The sequence below is a fragment of the Amblyraja radiata genome, chromosome 9 (genome assembly GCF_010909765.2).
Source record: "Amblyraja radiata isolate CabotCenter1 chromosome 9, sAmbRad1.1.pri, whole genome shotgun sequence".
Lineage (NCBI taxonomy): Eukaryota > Metazoa > Chordata > Chondrichthyes > Rajiformes > Rajidae > Amblyraja > Amblyraja radiata.
In genome coordinates this window covers 12,041,678-12,060,659 of record NC_045964.1, presented here as the reverse complement: position 1 = coordinate 12,060,659, position 18,982 = coordinate 12,041,678, and the positions used below count along the sequence as shown (strand labels likewise).

The window sequence follows — 18,982 nt, the reverse complement described above, 5'->3', positions numbered from 1 at the left end:
TCGACTGGAATATGTTCCAAGCAAGTTCCATTGACGTCAGTGAGTTCGCGGAAGCGGTCACGGACTTCATTGCAACAATAGCCGATAACATCGTCCCCACGGTAAGGGTCAGCATCTTTCCTAATCAAAAACCCTGGGTGGACAGGTCCATTCGTGTTGCCTTGAATGCTCGCACCGATGCTTACAACTCTGGCCTGGCATCCGGAAATATGGACGACTACAAGTTAGAGTCCTACTGACTGCGAAGGGCAGTGAAGGATGCAAAAAAGGAAGTACAGGGACAGGATGGAGTCGCAGATGGAGTAGCAGGACACCAGACGCCTTTGGCAGGGGCTACGGACTATAACTAACTACCGAAGCAGCCCCCCCTCAACCGGAAGTGCCGGCACCTCCCTAGCTGACGACCTGAACTCTTTTCACGCATGATTCGAGACTGGCAACCTAGCTCGCCGGCTAACAACAACACCGTCAGCGTGCTGGCTAGGGACGCTGGGGATGTGCACACATTCTCGTTGTCCGAGCATGACGTGAGGAGGGCTCTGACGCGTGTGAACACGAGGAAAGCTGTAGGCCCAGATGGTATATCTGGGCGAGTACTTGAGTCTTGTGCTACTCAGCTAGCTCCAGTGCTCACCATAATATTCAACCTCTCCCTGGCCAAGTCCGTGGTCCCTGCCTGCTTCAAAAGATCCATCATTGTACCTGTACCAAAGAATGCCTCTCCAGCTTGTTTGAATGACTGCCGACTGGTGGTCCTCACCTCGGTGGTCATGAAATGCTTCGAGAGGCTGATCAAGAACCACATCCTCCCTCGCAACATGGATCAGCTACAGTTCGCATACTGTCCGAACAGATCCACGAACGATGCGGTCTCCCAGATTCTGCACGCCGCTCTCTCTCACCTTGATAGCCAGAAGGGGTGCTATGTGAGGAGATGCTGGTCTTGATTTCAGTTCAGCCTTCAATACGATAGTCCCCACCAGACTTGCTGAGAAGCTGCTGGAACTGGGGCTTAACACTCCCCTGTGTGCCTGGGTCTTGGACTTTCTCACCGCCAGGCCACAGGTAGTCAAGATGGGAAGACATACATCAAACACCCTCGCCCTGAACACAGGATCCCCCCAGGGTTGCGTCCTCAGCCCCCTACTGTACTCCCTGTAGACACATGACTGCGTGGCCAGGTTCAGCTCCAACTCCATAATCAAGTTTGCTGATGACACTGTGGTGGTGGGCCTGATCTCCGATAATAATGAGAAGGCCTACCGGGAGGAGGTGGCTGATCTGGCACTCTGGCGTCAGGACAACAGCCTCTTAAATGTCATAAAAACTAAGGAGTTGATTGTGGACTTTAAAAGGGCACAACATCCGAGGAAGTACACGCCACTGGAGATAAATGGGGCTACTGTGGATAGGGTGAGCTGCTTTAAATACCTGGGCGTCCACATCACAGAGGATCTGACATGGACAACACACGCTGCCGCATTGGTGAGTAAGGCAAGCCAGTGCCTTTACCACCTCAGGCAGCTGAGGAAATTCAGGGTCTCTGAGGATCCTTCAGTGCTTCTACTCTGGGGCTGTAGAAAGCATCTTGTCCGACAACTTCATAATCTGGTTTGGGAACTGTTCTGCCCAGGCAGAAAGTAGTGCGGTCGGCTGAACGCACTATGGGAACTACATTCGCCCCCCTGCAGAACCTATACATCCGAAGGTGCAGATCCAGAGCCAGCAACATTATGGGGAACCCCTACCACCCAAGCAACGGACTGTTCCAGCTGCTACCGTCAGGCAAACGCCTCTGCTGTTATGCTGTGGAAACAGAGAAGATGAGTGAGTTGGTACACAAAATTGCTGGGGAAATTCAGCGGGTGCAGCAGCATCTATGGAGCGAAGGAAATAGGCGACGTTTCGGGCCGAAACCCTTCTTCAGACGAGTGAGTTTCTTCCCACAGGCCATCAGGACTGAAAACTCTTACCTCACCAGTGACTAATTTACTGTTATGTTGTGATTTTTTAAATTGTTTTATTTCTCACATTTAAATACTGATTCGGTTCCATTCTGTTCTGTAGTTGTTGCACAATCCGCAGGCATTGCCACTTTCATTTCACTGCACATCTTATATGTGTATGTGACAAATAAACTTGACTTGACTTGGAGATGCGACTGGAATTGACATTGGAGTTGAACATCCTTCTATCACAAAGTCAAAAGTGGAGATAATCATTGATTATGCAGTTGAAGGAGTTTGAGCTCAGGGCACTTCACTGAGGAACCCTTGCAACAGTGCCCTGGTATTGATTGACCTGCAACAACCATAACTATCAAATATAACTCCAGCCATTGGAGAATTTCCTCCGTGCGTTGACTTCAATTTTACAAGGGCTTTTCAATGCTACATGCTGACCACTGTTGGCCTAATGTCAAGAGCAGTCAATCATGCCTTGCCTTTGGAATTCATTTCATTGGTCTACATTTGGACCAAGGTTGTATTGGATCAACCTTTGTATTGTTTGTGTTACTCGGGTGAAGTTGTTCACACATAGAACATGTGATTAGCATCACTTGCAAATTTTCCCTGGAAAGATAATTATATTCATGTTCAATGGAGCAAAATAGTCCTGGAACTCCCTTTCCAATTGCTATTGGGATACTTCATCAAAAGTTGTAAGATACCTCTTCAAAAGCAGTCAGGGTTAGGAGTTAACTACTTATTTTATCCACAGCATCCACATGCAAATAAATAGGAAAACATGGTATCTTGTTAATTATTGGCCCAGATAGACTTTAGTAGAGCTCCCCCTCCCCTCACCTCACTCACCATCAACAACACCACAGTCACATCTGCGGAGTCTTTTAAGTTCCTGGGAACCATCATCTCCAAGGATCTTAAGTGGGGGGGGAGGGGGCCCAATGACTCCACAGTCAAAAAGGCACAACAGAGGATGTACTTCCTACGGCAGCTGAGGAAGCACAATCTGCCACAGGCAATGATGGTCCAATTCTACACGGCCTTCGTAGAGTCTGTTCTCACCTTCTCCATCATGGTCTGGTTTGGCTCAGCCACCAAGCACGACATCTGGAGGCTGCAGAGAATCGTCCGATCAGCAGAGAAGGTTATTGGCTGCAACCTTCCCTCCATTGATGAACTGTGCACTGCAAGGGCCAGGAAGCGAGCGAGCAAGATCATCTTTGACCCCTCTCACCCTGGCCACAAACTCTTTGAATCACTTCCCTCTGGAAGGCGACTCCGGATTGCCAAAGCTGCCAGAGCCAGACATAAAAACAGTTTTTATCCACGAGTATTTGCTCTACTCAACAGACAAAAATCTGTAGCCTCCCTTTGATCTGGTATTTTGTTGGTTCACATGCTTGATCAATGGTGTTTTATCATTAATGTTTTATTATTATTAATGTTTAGTATTTTCTGATTCATTCGTAACTGTCACTGTATGTCATGTTGTTACTTGTGGGCGGAGCACCAAGGCAAATTCCTTGTATGTGAATACTTGGCCAATAAACTTACTTACAGATGCAATCACTAGCAAAACAAAATCAGAAATGTGCTAGGATCAAACTTGTGTAAAAGTTCACTTAAAAAGAAGTACAAATTCTTAAGACCACACAAAGCTTTAATTTAACGTCTGACTGGTGTGGACCTAGAGACCCAGAGGCAACAGTTTTACATAGAAACATAGAAAATAGGTGCCGGAGTAGGCCATTCGGCCCTTCGAGCCTGCACCGCCATTCGATATGATCATGGCTGATCATCCAACTCAGTACCCATCCCTGCCTTGTCTCCATCTGAACATCTGAATCTCCAGCAGCACACACACAAAGAAATACCAGAAAACCCGAGTTTAAATACCTACAGACATAATACCAATTGCATGATGTAATGTACATGAAACCATCAGCCACCTCCAAATATGGAGTTGTTTTTCGCTCTATGCCAAAAGCCAGTCAATGTGAATTATTCAACTTAAGAAAAAAAACCCTTGTCATGATGGGAGTTGTCCAAATCCCATCATGCATTACAATTGGCTTTTTACAACAGGAAAGCTTAAATATGACAACAATCAATTAACTAACTCATTCCTTCCTTTTTATCAGAACCTGATAACAAGTATAGAGTTTGGTTAGTACATAGTAGAGGATTCGGATATTTCAGTACATACATTAATATGATGATCAGCAGTAATAATAATAATAATGGATGGGATTTATATAGCGCCTTTCTAATACTCAAGGCGCTTTACATCGCATTATTCATTCACTCCTCAGTCACACTCGGTGGTGGTAAGCTACTTCTGTAGCCACAGCTGCCCTGGGGCAGACTGACGGAAGCGTGGCTGCCAATCTGCGCCTACGGCCCCTCCGACCACCACCAATCACTCACACACAGGCAAAGGTGGGTGAAGTGTCTTGCTCAAGGACACAACGACAGTATGCACTCCAAGCGGGATTCGAACCGGCTACCTTCCGGTTGCCAGCCGAACACTTAGCCCATTGTGCCATCTGTCGTCCCTACAATAGATCCATAATGTATTATCATTCCTCATATTCTTCCAAACATGCTAAATGGCCACCATTCTCCACCTTTATTAAAGTTATGCATTTCCTCCCCTATCTCTGTAATCGTCTTTATTTCTGCAGTAATATGTGCTGCTAAATCTGTAATGTTAGAAGATTAATCAGGGATGTAAGTGCCTGATGTATTAATCAGGGATGTAAGTGCAGCATTCGTGCCCGATAATAGCACAAGTACCCCCTTTCTCTGGGTAGTTACAATACCATGAGGTATTTAATGGTATACGAGGATCGCTTATTATTCTCAACCGTGGTATTTTCCCAGCCTTAATTTCATTCACCCTCCACCCTGGTTTAAACGGGGGTGTGTACCATCCTTTAAAATTATCATATATGTCCCCCATATCTACGGGTCCCATTTACCAGTGGCTTGATCACTCGGCAACTACTAGACACTGTAGTATTGCGAAAACAGAGTAGGGCCAACCCCAGAATAAAGTAGGGTCAATAGCCCCATTGTCCTTCTTGGTTATCTGAACCATTTACAGTCACTCAGATGAATCCAACGTGGTTATCTTCAATCTTCTTGGCGGTTGATGTTGTTGATACCACTTGGTACAGTTCTGTTCAACACAGTTTCAATTCCTTCCGTCCCAATGCCTTATCAGTATGTAGTCTGACAGTATGAACTCGTCCCTGTGTTCAACTGGCAGTGGTCTCTGCACTTCTCATACCTTAAAATGCAGACCTGGCAAGGCATGGGTTAATTGCTGTGTATACATAATTAGTTAATCACTGAGGGCCTGTAGGTGTAACTTCCACACTTGAGTCGCACCACCAGTGGTCTGTGGTCACCCTCAGTTCATAGCATCCTTCCCACAGCTCGCAGTCACCCAGCCCTGCGTCACCTGCAAATCTGCCAATGCCACCATCGCCATCACATTGCATTACATCGACTTACTCAGTTTCTCGCAGATCTGATGGCTATCAATGTCCCAAGATAGGCGAACAATAGCGACATGTCCATCGTAATCTATCCTAGAAAGGGATTTCTTAAAAGAAAGAAGTTAACGTTTTATCTTTTAGGCACTATACTGACAATCTTACAGTGGTGAAAGTGAACCCACGCATGTCTCCCCTCCACCTTCTCTGCGGTAGGGGTTGTTCGAAGGACCTGGTAATGTCTTTCCCACCGAATGTCCTGTCCTCTTCCTCATCCAATTCCTGATTATTACACAAGTACCAGGTTCAATTTTAGAGATAGTGGTTCTATTGTACATCCTTCAATGCCCTGGTTAACGATAAAATATAATTAGTCATTTCCATTGTCATGTGATGAAAGTGAACAGCCTTCGGAGTATTCTGGTTCCATGTCGCCCCCAGTGGATGGTCATATAAAATCTCTGCTGAATTCATTTTATTGTCATTCAAACAAACAAAAGTTTGAACAATTTTTCGTTCCCTGCAGTCATAACAGCAAAAACAAAACACACAGTTCCACACAACATCCAGCACAGTGAATCTCCAGGCACCTCCTTACTGTGATGGAAGGCACAAGTCCTATCTCTCTCTCTCTCCCTTATTTGTTCCACTGGAGAAAGCCACAAAACAATTAAATTCTCACAACACAAAATTTGCACATCAAAATAAATTCCACAATAGACCTACACAAAACTCAGTATTTAAAACCACAAAAGTTAGCCATGCAAGAAAGGTATTTGATTTAAATACTCCAAATCTGAAGAATCTGAGTGTGCCATTGACAGCACTGGACCGCATTGGAATCCTCAGTGGAATCCTTATCAGTGGAAAAAAAATGCTGTAAAAACAGTCAAACTGCTGCTTCGAGGTGATCGATGTTAAAGCCCCCAGACAATTGCCATTTCTTAAAGGGACATGTACAACTATTGTATCAAACACAAAGCTCTTTAAACATTTATAATAAATAACACATTTGCACATTTTTCTCTTAAGTCATGATCCAAAAACATACATTCCACATAACTTCAAAGTGTAACACAGGTATCAAAGACTTCAAACCTGATTCGTTTTTATCGTAGCAACAAGAATTTAAAAAAAAAAACAACTATTTACACCAAGGGACCCCATGCATTTCAGTTTCTTAAAGAGACATACACATACACAAAAGAATGTACAAAAGCCATTTACAAAAGCAGTTCATACTATATTTACTTCAAAGACGTCTCTTTGTAATCTACTTTCCCGTTTTCTGACAAAACCTTTTTTACTCACCAGAATCTCGGTTTCAAAAAATTTACAAGACAGATTTTACAAGCCACTGTGTTTTATTAGCTCAGGCATTGCTCTGGGAGGACTGAGGTCTCAATTGTGGTTATAAAGTCTTTAAATTGTTAAAACCTTCTTGAAAATTAAGTTGGAAATAAAACTCGTTACAGCATTTTTTCCTTCTACCATAAATCTTCACAATGATAGGCAGCAGGGTAGGATGGTCCAATTCCCTGTCAGCCAGGATCCTGGACGCTGTGATTGGACACGAGCCAGATCATGATTGGTCAGATTTCCCGTCATTCAAACTCTGGCCACACCCACTGAGGTGGCGACCAATCAGATTCACCTTTTTCAAAGTCTGGCCACACCCAATAAGGTCTCAAATTCCACAGAAAAAGACCCACATTCTTATCCTAGGCTCAGCAACGCAAGGTATTCAAATCTTGAAGGCAGGTTTGTTTTAACTCTCAATGTTGAATTTAATACTGTTTCTCTTCTTCTGCCTCAGTCCTTACTCCCTTCCTCTTCTTCATCTGCCTTTAGTCAGGAAATGCTTAATTCTGTCCGAATTTCCCAGCCAATGTCCCCTATTTTGCTTTGTCAGGAAAAGGGATCCCTCCACCTTTTCTCATTTTCTAACCGTTTGGTCAGCTTGTAACTTAATATTCTAAATTTCTTATTATACTTAGAATTCAAATAACACATGTTGGACTGGGGTTCCTCCTTCAATGTTATCCAGAGTATACCCGATAGATAGATAGAGGGAGAGAAAGAGAAAGAGAAAGAGAGAGAAAAAGCAGATTTCTCAATTCTTAAAATAAACACCGTCCCAAATTTCTCAACCAGGCAGACTCGCTAATCGAGACCCAAGTTTCTCACTTGGCAAACTCCTTATCCCTTAAAAAACACCGTCCCAAATATCTCAACTAGGCAGACTCGTTAATCGAGACCCCAGTGTCTCGACTTGGCAGACGTCTTAATCATTGAGAGAGAGAGAGCCCCTTATTTCTCAACCCGACAAATCCTCGGATGTCTCAACAAGGCAGGCGCAAACCTCATCTCCTGTTTCTCAACCCGACAAACCACGGGTGTCTCAACAAGGCCGACGAGCCCTTTGTAGAGGAAGAGAGGAAAACAATAGAGAGAGAGTGAAAGAGAGAAAGCTCAATTCCTTCTTAAAATACATACACAATTCCTTCTTAAAAATATATACACAAAATACATACGTAAAAATGCATACACAATTCACAATTGGTCTTACCTTTGTCTATCTCTAAGAACCTCAGCTGGGAACAGACCAACTTCTGACAAAGAAACAGAGGTTTTCCAGGAGTGTCTAGGAGTCGGTTACAATGGACCGATAGAGCTCATATTTCTCCCTTTCCAGTCCTGGTAACCTCTGCTCAGTCATCCGGTGGTGGTCCCAGTGAAACCTGCGAGACTATGCCAATGTAAAAGTTCACTTAAAAAGATAGACAAAGTACAAATTCTTAAGACCATACAAAGCTTTAATTTAACGTCTGACGGGTGTGGACCTAGAGACCCAGAGGCAACAGTTTTACGTCTGAATCTCCAGCAGCACACACGCAAAGAAATACCAGAAAACCCGAGTTTATATACCTACAGACATAACACCAATTGCATGATGTAATGTACATGAAACCATCAGCCACCCCCGAATATGGAGCTGTTTTTCACTCTTTGCCAAAAGCCAGTCATCCCAATGGCATCCTCTGGCCCCTTCGTATCTGATTAACCTCTTCAACTTACATTAAAAAACTTGTGAGCTGCGAACTATTCAACTTACATAAAAAACCCATTGTAAGAGAGCTGTGAATTATTCAACTTAAGAAAAAAAACCCTTGTTATGATGGGAGTTGTCCAAATCCCATCATGCATTACAATTGGCTTTTTACAACAGGAAAGCTTAAATATGACACCAATCAATTAATAACTAACTCACTTGCACACAGTCCTTTATGTGGGGTCTTCTGAAATAATTGCAGCAGTAAATTTTAATTTTATAATGAAAGCCCATTTCAATATAGAAAATATTTAATAACAATGGGTCTGAGAACTGCTCTTAGGAAATTATGTCTACGATGCTCAAAAGCATTGGCACTTGAGAATTTTTTAAGAGGTGAAAATCACTGTCATACTTAAATTTTTTGTTATGAAGTGAAATCTATATCTTAATTTAGACTTTATTTTAGACTTTAGAGATACAGCTCAAAAGGGCCCTTTGGCCCACTGAGTCCGGAGGCCGACCAGCGACCTCCCCATACACTACCACTATCCTACACATTATGGAATATTTATAATTTTACCAAAGCCAATTAACTTACATGTCTTTGTAGTGTGGGAGGAAACTGGACAATAGGTGCAGGAGTAGGCCATTTGGCCCTTCGAGCCATTCAATGTGATCATGGCTGATCATCCCCAATCAGTACCCCCGTTCCTGCCTTCACCTCATATCCCCTGACTCCGCTATTTTTAAGAGCCCTATCTAGCTCTCTCTTGAAAGCATCCAGGGAACCTGCCTCCACCGCCCTCTGAGGCAGAGTGCCTGGAGAAAACTCACTTATTCACTTGGCGAACGTACAAACTCCGTACAAACAGCACCCGTAGTCTGGATCGAACCTGGGTCTCTGGCGCTGCAAGGCAGCAATTCTGCCACAGCGCCGCTGTCCCGTCCGTTTCTTCTGAAATTTAATTGGTCAGAAGATGAATGTCACTGTAAAGGAGTGATTACTGACACACTGTAACCTTTACTGAGAGTTTAATATAGCACATGGCATACACGTCCCAGCACTGACTGCATCCAGCCTTCAGGCGTACTGGGACCTAGTGGGAGGAACAAAGGGAGGATACTACAGTTATACTAATATGATGGGGCGTGGTTAGTGGTGATGAGGTAACTACATTATAGGTTGCATGCATAACCCATCTACATCCTTCCCCTTACAATTTAAACAAGGTACAACAATGGCAGGTTTGTTATACAGAACCTGCAAAGCTAAGCATACTCTCCGTAGCGAGCCGGAGGTTTTACAATCCGACCCGAGCGAGTGCGCACAGCACCTTCACCCTCCCCACCCGAAAGAATAGGAGGAGGGACAGGAACAGAAACAGGAGGGGGAGAGAAGGTGGGTGGAGAACCCATCTTGGAGGGGGAACGGAGAGGCACAGGTGAGCCAGGTGAAACAGAAGGGGTAGAATGAGCAGAAGTGGGAGAAAGAGAAGACCTTGCAGGGGACAACAGAGCCTGGGGAGCAAAACCGGGAGGAGCAGGGGGGGGTACCCGAGGCGAAAGGACCGACCGTGGCATGCAGGGAGCAGAGGGTACGTTAGTGGAGGAAGGCTCGACACGCGATGGAGGGGTATACGGAATCGCAGGAGGTGGTTTGGGCTCGTTAACCGCCAACAGGTGCTGGCGGCTGCGTCGGTATACAGTCCCTTCAAAATCCACGAGGTAGGACCGTGGCGCGCTGTCAAACCCGACGACGGTGGCAAGTCGGGAGTAGCCGGTGGACGTCTGCAAACGGACGACCTGTCCAGGCATCAGTGGCGAAAGAGGGCGGCAGGATTTGTCATGCGAGCGGCGCTGGATCTCGTGCTTCTGGGCAATACGTTGCTGAACATCAGCAGGCTGCAGGACTTTGGGCATCAGGGACTGCTGGGCAATAGGCATCGGAGGGCGGACAACATGGGACATGAGTCGCTGGGCAGGGGATCCCATGGTACTGTCTCTGGAAATGTTCCGAAGGTTCAGGAGACCCTGATAGAAATCCCCGTTCGAGATGCGGGTTTGTTCAAGCAGGTGCTTAGCGCTGCGGACCGCCCGTTCAGCTAGACCATTGCTCTGCGGGTACTCCGGGCTGCTGGTGAAATGATTAAAGTTCCACTTTGCAGCAAACGCTCGAAATTCGGCGCTGGTGAACTGGCGTCCGTTGTCTGTCTGCAGCCGGACAGGGGAACCAAACGTGGCAAAGTGACGGCGAAGCTTGCTGATCACCATCTCGGAGGTGATGGCAGGGAGGAGGTCCACCTCGAACCAATTCGAGTAAGAGTCTACTAGCACAAGGTATTGCCTCCCACGCCAGTCGAAAATATCGGCAGCCAGAGAAGACCAGGGCATGTCAGGGGCAGGCTGCTGTAAAAGCGGCTGTCTTTGCTGATGCGGGGCAAGAGAGTTACAGTCCGGACAGGAATCCACCCTGGCCTGGATGTACTTAGCCATGGCCGGCCAGTAGTACTGTTCCTGGGCATGCGAGATAGTGGCATCTGCCCCGGGATGCCCCATGTGGGCGGCGTCAAAATACAAGCCATGCAGCGAGGCAGGGACGACCACTTTGTGTCCTTTGATAATAATGCCGTCCCGGAGGACCAACTCATCGCGGACCAAAAAATAGGGGTGGACGCTGGCAGGCAACAAATTCCGTTTGGTGGGCCACCCGCGCTTGATGACAGCAGCAAGCTGCTGCAGGTCGGGGTCGTTTGCGGTATGTGCAACCAAGCACTGTAGTTGCTGAGAAGGGACGAAGTTAACGTTCAGTACCTGTAAGTCCGACTGCTCGAAGGGGTGCTGGTCGCAGGAGGCCCGGGGGGCCCGGGACAGTGCATCAGCCACATGCATCTCGGTGCCCCTCTTATATATGATTTTAAAGTCAAAGCGTTGTAGCTGCAGCATCATCCGCTGTAGCCTGGCAGGAGCGCAGTGTATAGGCTTGTTCAGTATCGTTACCAGTGGCTGGTGATCCGTCTCAACGGTGAACCTGGTGCCAAATAGGAAGTCCTTAAACTTCGAACACGCGAAAACCACCGCCAGCAGCTCCTTCTCTATCTGCGCATAGCGCTGCTCTGTGTCCGTCATGGTCCTGGAGGCATAGGAGATGGGCAGCTCCCATGGTCCTCTCCCATATTAAATCCAGCATCCCTGCCTCACTGGACTCCCATCAATTTGCATACAGGGCAAATAGATCGACAGAGGATGCCATCTCTCTGGCCCTTCACACTGTCCTGACTCACCTGGACAGACAGGGCACGTATGTGAGGATGCTCTTCATTGACTATAGCTCTGCATTCAATACGGTCATCCCCACCAAGCTCACCACCAAACTCCACCAGCTAGGCCTCAGCTCACCGATATGCGCTTGGATCCTGAACTTTCTCACGGAGCGACCGCAGGCAGTGAGACTGGGCCCGCACCTGTCATCCACCATCACCCTGAGCACCGGCACACCACAGGGTTGTGTACTAAGCCCCATGCTCTACTCCCTCTTCACTCACGACTGTGTCCCTGCATTCGACACCAACACCATCGTGAAGTTTGCAGACGACACAACAGTGATTGGGCTGATCACCAACGGTGATGAAACAAAATACAGAGCGGAGGTGCAGAACCTGGCGGACTGGTGCGCCAATAACAACTTGGCACTAAACACCTCCAAGACCAAGGAGCTGATTATTGACTTCAGGAGGTCCCATTCTGGAGAATACGCCCCAATCTCCATTTATGGGGAAAGTGTGGAGAGAGTGTCCAGCTTTAAGTTTCTGGGCACTCACATTTCAGAAGACCTCACATGGTCCACAAACACCGCCGCGCTGGTCAAGAAGGCACAGCAACGACTGTTCTTCCTGAGGACATTAAAAAAGACTGGTCTGCCCCAACAGCTGCTGACAACGTTCTACCGCTGCACCACAGAGAGCATACTAACGTATGGCATCTCTGTGGTATCTCAGCTGCACGGAGGCGGAGAGGAGAGCTCTTCAGCGCGTCGTCAACAGAGCGCAGAGGATCATCGGGACAGAGCTACCAGCCTTGGAGGGCATCTACCACACGCGGTGCCTCAGGAAGGCCCTCAGCATCCATAAGGACTCATCACACCCCTGCCACGGTCTGTTTCAACTACTTCCCTCCGGCAGACGTTACAAGGCCTTCTACGCCCGAACCTCCAGACTCAGGAACAGTTTCATCCCAAGAGCTATAGCGGCTCTGAACCGGCCCTAATGAGTGCCCCCCCACCCACCCCCTTTGGACAGTCTCCCTCAGATGGTCACGTCAATCAATTCAGCTTGTTTATTTATGTATTGTATTTATTTACCTTTCTTGTACATCAGTGGAGCTGCACACTAAATCTCGTTGCACTGACGTGCAATGACAATAAAAGATATATTATTATTATTATTATTATTATTATTAGCAGCGAGTCACCAGCGTGGGGTTGCAGGCAGGCAGCACCCAGTCCAAATCGAGAGGCGTCGCAAGTGACCACGATCGGACGCAGTAGATCAAAGAACTTCAGGGTAGGTGTGCTGACCAGCCTCGTCTTTAGCAGATCAAACGCCTGCTGGTGGTGTGGAAACCATGCCCAGGCAATGTCCTTTTTTGTGAGTTGTATCAGGGGTGCGCTCAACTCGCTGAGGTCGGGGATAAACTTCCCCAGGTAGTTCACCATACCCAGGAAACGCTGCAGACTGACAACGTCTGTCGGGGCGGGCAGCTCTGAGATGGCGCTGGTCTTTTGCGGGTCCGGCTTCAACCCTTGGGCCGTGAAAATGTGGCCAACATATGTGACCTCAGGCACCCGGAACTTGCACTTTGACCGATTAAGCTTCAAATTTATCTGCCGAGCACGGTCCAAAATCCGTCGGAGGTTGCGGTCATGTTCGGCCACATCCCTCCCATAGACCAGAATGTCGTCCACAATGATCGCGCAGGGCAGACCTGCAAACAATTGTTCCATTGAACGCTGAAATACCTCGCTGGCGGAGTTGATGCCGAACGGCATCCGCAAAAACTTAAACCTGCCGAAGGGCGTGCTGAACGTGGTCAGGTCCGTGGAGCGTTTGTCCAGGGGTATCTGCCAAAATGAACTTCTGGCATCGAGGACGGAGAACACTGTGGCTTGTCCCACCTGGGCGGCAACATCTTCGACAGTCCTCATGGGGTAGTGGGGCCGTTTAATCGCCATATTCAAGTCCTTGGGGTTGATGCATACCCGTATCTCATTTTTTCCTTTCTTCAACGTGGCGACCATGGTGGAGACCCATTCGGTTGGATCGCTGACAGCCTCCAGCACTCCCATGTTGACCATGTCTTTCAGCATACTCTCCACCTTGCCCTTCATGGCGAACGACACTCTATGGGGTGGACGGATCACAGGCACCACAGATGGGTCAGTCACGATCTTGTACACCAACGGCAGCTTCCCCAACTTGTCATCAAACAGGTCTGGGTACTCGGATAGTGGATCCATCACAGCTTGCACCTCGTGGACCGTACGGTCAAAAGACACCAGACCAAGATCCTGGCATGCCTGGTTGCTCAGCAACGTCACACAGTCACTGTCCAGAATAAAGAAAGACAGGTCCTGGGAAGATTTCTGCAGCACGCAGTGGAAGGTCGCCCTCCCCACAGGTGTTAGTTCCTCTCCCCCATAGGCACGCAAAACAGAGCGGTCTGCAATCAGCAGCTCATTATTCCTTATCATGTGGAACAGCTTTGTTGACATTACGTTCACTTTCGCCCCCGTGTCCAGCTTAGCAGAGAAGGACTTATTGTTTACAGTTATGTTCACAGAAGGATCGGGGAGGCGAGATCGGCTGTGGAGGAGAGTGTAAATACTTACATCTCCCGTGGAATAGCTGAGCTCAGAGTCGGGGGCAGCGTCAACAGAGGACTGAGAATCCATCTCGCTATCAACTTGCAGAAGGTTCTTTAGGAGTTGTCTGGGAGCTGAGGGCACTTTCCCACGGGACCGGCAGGCAGCTGCAAAATGGTTAATTCTCCCACAGAAATTGCAGGTCTTCCCGAGGGCTGGGCACTGTGACTCTGTGGAGTGCACGTAATTGCAGTTTGGACACTTTTGAGATCTCGGGACCCGGGATGTACGAACGGGCCGCGGTGGAGGGCGAAAGTTGTCCCTCATACGTCGTTGTCCAGCAACACCAGTTAGATTTATGGCTCGGCTGTCAGACCCCCTCTGCCCATGCGGAGGGGTGACCACTTCGGCAATGCGGCACGCATGCATTGCCTGAGTCAGGGTTAGGTCAGGCCGTTGCAGCAGGTCGGCACGTAGCTTCTGATCAATCATGCCAGTGACGAGAATGTCCCTGGTGAGCTGGTCGCGCATGGTTTCAAATCGGCACCGCTGGGCAAGGTGCCGCAGGTCGGCGATGAAGCACTCAACAGGTTCATCCGGCTGTTGCTTGCGTGAGAAGAACCTGGCCCGCTCCAGTATACGGTTGGAGGGCAGGTCGCATATCTCCGCGAACTTGCGCAAAAGACATACCGGGTCGTCGGCCGATTCAGCTGGCTCGACCGGCTGGTCGTTGTCATCCAGGACTGCTGGTTCGTAGACAAAGGCTTGAGCTCTCTTCATTGCGTCGGGACCGGCCAGGTTGAGTAGGAGTGATGCTTTGACCGCGGCTGGGTCGTACCGGTGCGCAATATTGACGTAGTGAGTGTAGTCCATCACGAAAGTCGACCATCGCTCCGCAATGTCAGCGTCGAAGACAAGGGGAGATGGCTTTCGGCATGAGGATGCCATGTCAAGGGAAACCCAACACTGGGCACTAACGGGGACAAAATAAATAATAACCGATAAACGGGAAACGCGAGTTTAAACTTCTGACACCATGTAAAGGATTGATTACTGACACACTGTAACCTTTACTGAGAGTTTAATATAGCACATGGCACACACGTCCCAGCACTGACTGCATCCAGCCTTCAGGCGTACTGGGACCTAGTGGGAGGAACAAAGGGAGGATACTACAGTTATACTAATATGATGGGGCGTGGTTAGTGGTGATGAGGTAACTACATTATAGGTTGCATGCATAACCCATCTACAGTCACATTTACCATTATTCAACCATTTCCTTTTTCTTTGTTCAGTGAAGAAGGAAAATCGAACAAAAGCAGCAGATAATAATAGCAACTATGAAACACTGAAAGCACAGCAACTTGAAATATGGGAGCAGTTAGATGTTATACTTCAATGTGTGAGAGAACTAAAAGGAGAGATGATTGAACTTCGGGAATGCCTGAATGGGATGTCAGATCAGATTGTTGAAGATGTCAGGTAATCTTTTTTTGTTTTTGTTTTATAATTCTCCCTGGATTATAACAATCTTATAGTTACATGAGAATTCTGATGATGGATACATTTTACTCAATGGTTTGAGTTGTAGGTAATTCAGAAATGTTGTATTTAAGTTGAAGTAATGTAAAATATGAATGTAAATAGGTTGTTACCATAATAAAAGAATACATTCAACATTGTTCTTTAATGTATTGAAGAATGAACAAATAAACATATTGTTTCACCTTAGTTTTTGAATCGAGGTAGTACTATTTAATAGCTTTCTGATGTAAGAATCTTTCAAGAAAACGAATTCTTGAAAGATAATAGAATTTTACATTGTTTGAAAGTGATTTGTTATATTTGAACATATGGTAATGAATGTGAAGAAAGTAAATTAATTTGGATAAAAAAGTTGCGCTGGCCAAGGTCGATCGGGGGAAAATAGCTTAAAAGAAATAACAGTCAATAAAATATTAAAATCCATTTGAATGAAAGAATTCATAATTTACAATGTGTACTATAAGGAATAAAATACTCACAAGAACACTGATGCAACTGCATATAATATTAAATGGGGTTTAGAGAATAAGGAAAAGTTTTATAGTTTTGATTGAAAGTATAGTACTTAAGGAAAATAGAATGTGACAGTAAAATAACGTGGTATAGAAGAGATGGTAACATCTTCAATTTTTAAGTAAAAAGTAAGAATTAGGAAGAGTAATTGCAGGTCCTTTATAAACAATGACGTGAAAAATAATGGAGTATAAGAAAACGATAGAGACAGTAAACAAATACTTGTACCTCAAAATAAACTGATGTAAGAATTTAGGGCGCCAAGCAGTATCTGTGGAGGCAAAGAAATGGTTGGCATTTCGGATCAAGGCCATACATCAGTTCTCAGAGTGCAGATGGAAGATAGCCAATATATAGAAACGAGACGGTGATGTGCAACATCTAGTAGACAATAGGCGAAACAAGATGAGGAAGGGATGGAGCCACGCGGGCACAGATAGTGCCTTAGTGTCAACCTGCCAAATTCCCAGTCAACAGAGCTACCCTGAAACCTGTCCTATTTGAAACCGACGAGAATGATAATTACCAGCTGATAAAGGAACTAATTAACCAACCCAAGTTGTTCCTGGATTGGAAAGCCCATCATATATTAAAGGAAAAGAGCCTTTGATTCCATCAATACGGAGAGACTATGAGCAACTTCCTTAATTTTGACTGCACAGAAATTCATTTCCATTTTATGCAAGCTATGATGTACAGTGGCAGGTGTCGGTGAAGACCCATGAAAAATAAGGCTGCATTAGTGCCCTAACACTTTTCTCAATCTTTCTCATTGCAATATTCTACCTCACCTTCAACAAATTTACCATGGGATTGGAGATGATCTTAAATGAATGGGGAACTATTGCGACTAATTCAGAGCCAAGGTCACCTTCGTCTTAGTAGATGAGCTGCAGTATGCAGATAATGCTTCCAATTTCTCACATTCTGAAGCAAGCTCCTAGCCAAAATTAATTTATTAATTTGTTCAGTGAAGCATGCAAGCAGATGGACTTTGTAGGGACTCTGCAAGACAGAAGACCTTTAACAGCTCGTCCCCTCTCTTCCACCCACCACCCTATCTCACTGACATCTGCTAATGAAGATTCTTGGCAAAACCATAGGAAACTTGAACAACACGTTTCTTGCGAGCTTCCTCTCGGTGAAAGCAAAAATATGATGAAATTCACCTTGAACTCCCTGGATCTGCACTGTCTGCAGTTGATTGATGATAAGATCATAGAACCTGGCAAAAGCTCGTGATCTACCTGTTAATTGTGCTTCATGTCCCTATGCTCTTGAAACCTTGTCTATTTACACCAGAGACTTGAAGGTCACAAATACTGTCTCTGTATCTTGATGAAGACAGTGTTGACCATACCCCTCCATTCTTTGAGGTTTTACTGTTGGTGGACTATGTCTTTGAAGCATGCAGATACAGTAGGTCAAATTTATTGTTGTCTGGCATGCTATGAGCTTTGTGTTGGTTTGCGGTCTTGAACTTTGAATAATATTTTCTGTAGGTGCCCAAAGGTTGTGTGATACACTAGAGCCAGTATTGGTATTTCATGGATAACTCATGAGGTATTGAAAATGATCTTTATTTTCCAGGATATCATCATGGATCTTTTTCCGTGGAATGTGGTGTTCAGGAGCAGTGACAGTTTGATAGAAGATCTTTCTCTTACAAATGTTTTGTGTAAAGCCCATTTATGTGTATACTTCATTGAAGGAGTTAATGATGACTTGAAGCTCAAATTCAAAGTGTATATAAATGCATACGTTGTCTGCAAACTGTAGCTCAGTGAGATTAGCGTGATTTTTGTTTCTGGAATTGTAAATAGCTTGTTCTAAGCTTCCCTCCAGTCTAGTTTCAGTCAATAAAATACTGAGTCAAGCACATGCGCATCTAAACTTTATTTTGGAAAAACGCAATAACAGTTCCCACTACTATACCTAACCACCGCGGGTTCGATCCTTGTATCTGCCTGGCCAAGCCCTCCTAGCCTCGTGCAAGCAGAGACACTCCAGAAGGTCACGCAGTCCTAAGCATTCTCCCAGAAGATCGACACAGGACCTCATGGGAGTGGTCTTTTTATAGGTCCCCAAAATCTTGAGGGGCCGAACCACGTGGGGGTGGTCTCTATACAGTCCAATAACAGATATCGATTAACACAGTACATGATAGACATTTCCCTAACCCAATAATACAGTGACTAATACATTGTATCTGACGAAGTTTCTAGATGCAAGTTAACAGAGATGAATTATGCAACATGTGCCTGGATATTCAAGAAACCCAGACAAGGCTCAACACTTAACACAATCAACATCTAGCAAAGTAAAGCGTTGCAACAATATTTACAATGTATATGTCTGGTTTGCAATCACTCAATATGTTCTATGCAATTTACACCTAATTGTCAGAATCTGCAGATGTTCCATTCTCTTCCTGCAACTCTTATCTAGGCTCTAGACAAGTTGGCACCATTCTGTAGCTTGTCCCATTTTTGCAGAAGGCACATTTAAATTGACCAAATGGCCTAGTAGCGTAGAAGCCTGG

General features: G+C 45.9%; 1 protein-coding gene across 1 annotated transcript in view; it reads left to right on the top strand.

Annotated features, from left to right (window-relative positions):
• Window positions 1-18,982, top strand: part of LOC116977291 (regulator of microtubule dynamics protein 3-like) — a 79,257-nt gene that overhangs the window by 10,327 nt on the left and 49,948 nt on the right. The window contains exon 2 of the mRNA XM_033027788.1: window positions 15,678-15,864. Within this exon, the coding sequence (XP_032883679.1) occupies window positions 15,678-15,864 (187 nt within the window). The remainder of the gene's footprint in view (window positions 1-15,677; window positions 15,865-18,982) is intronic.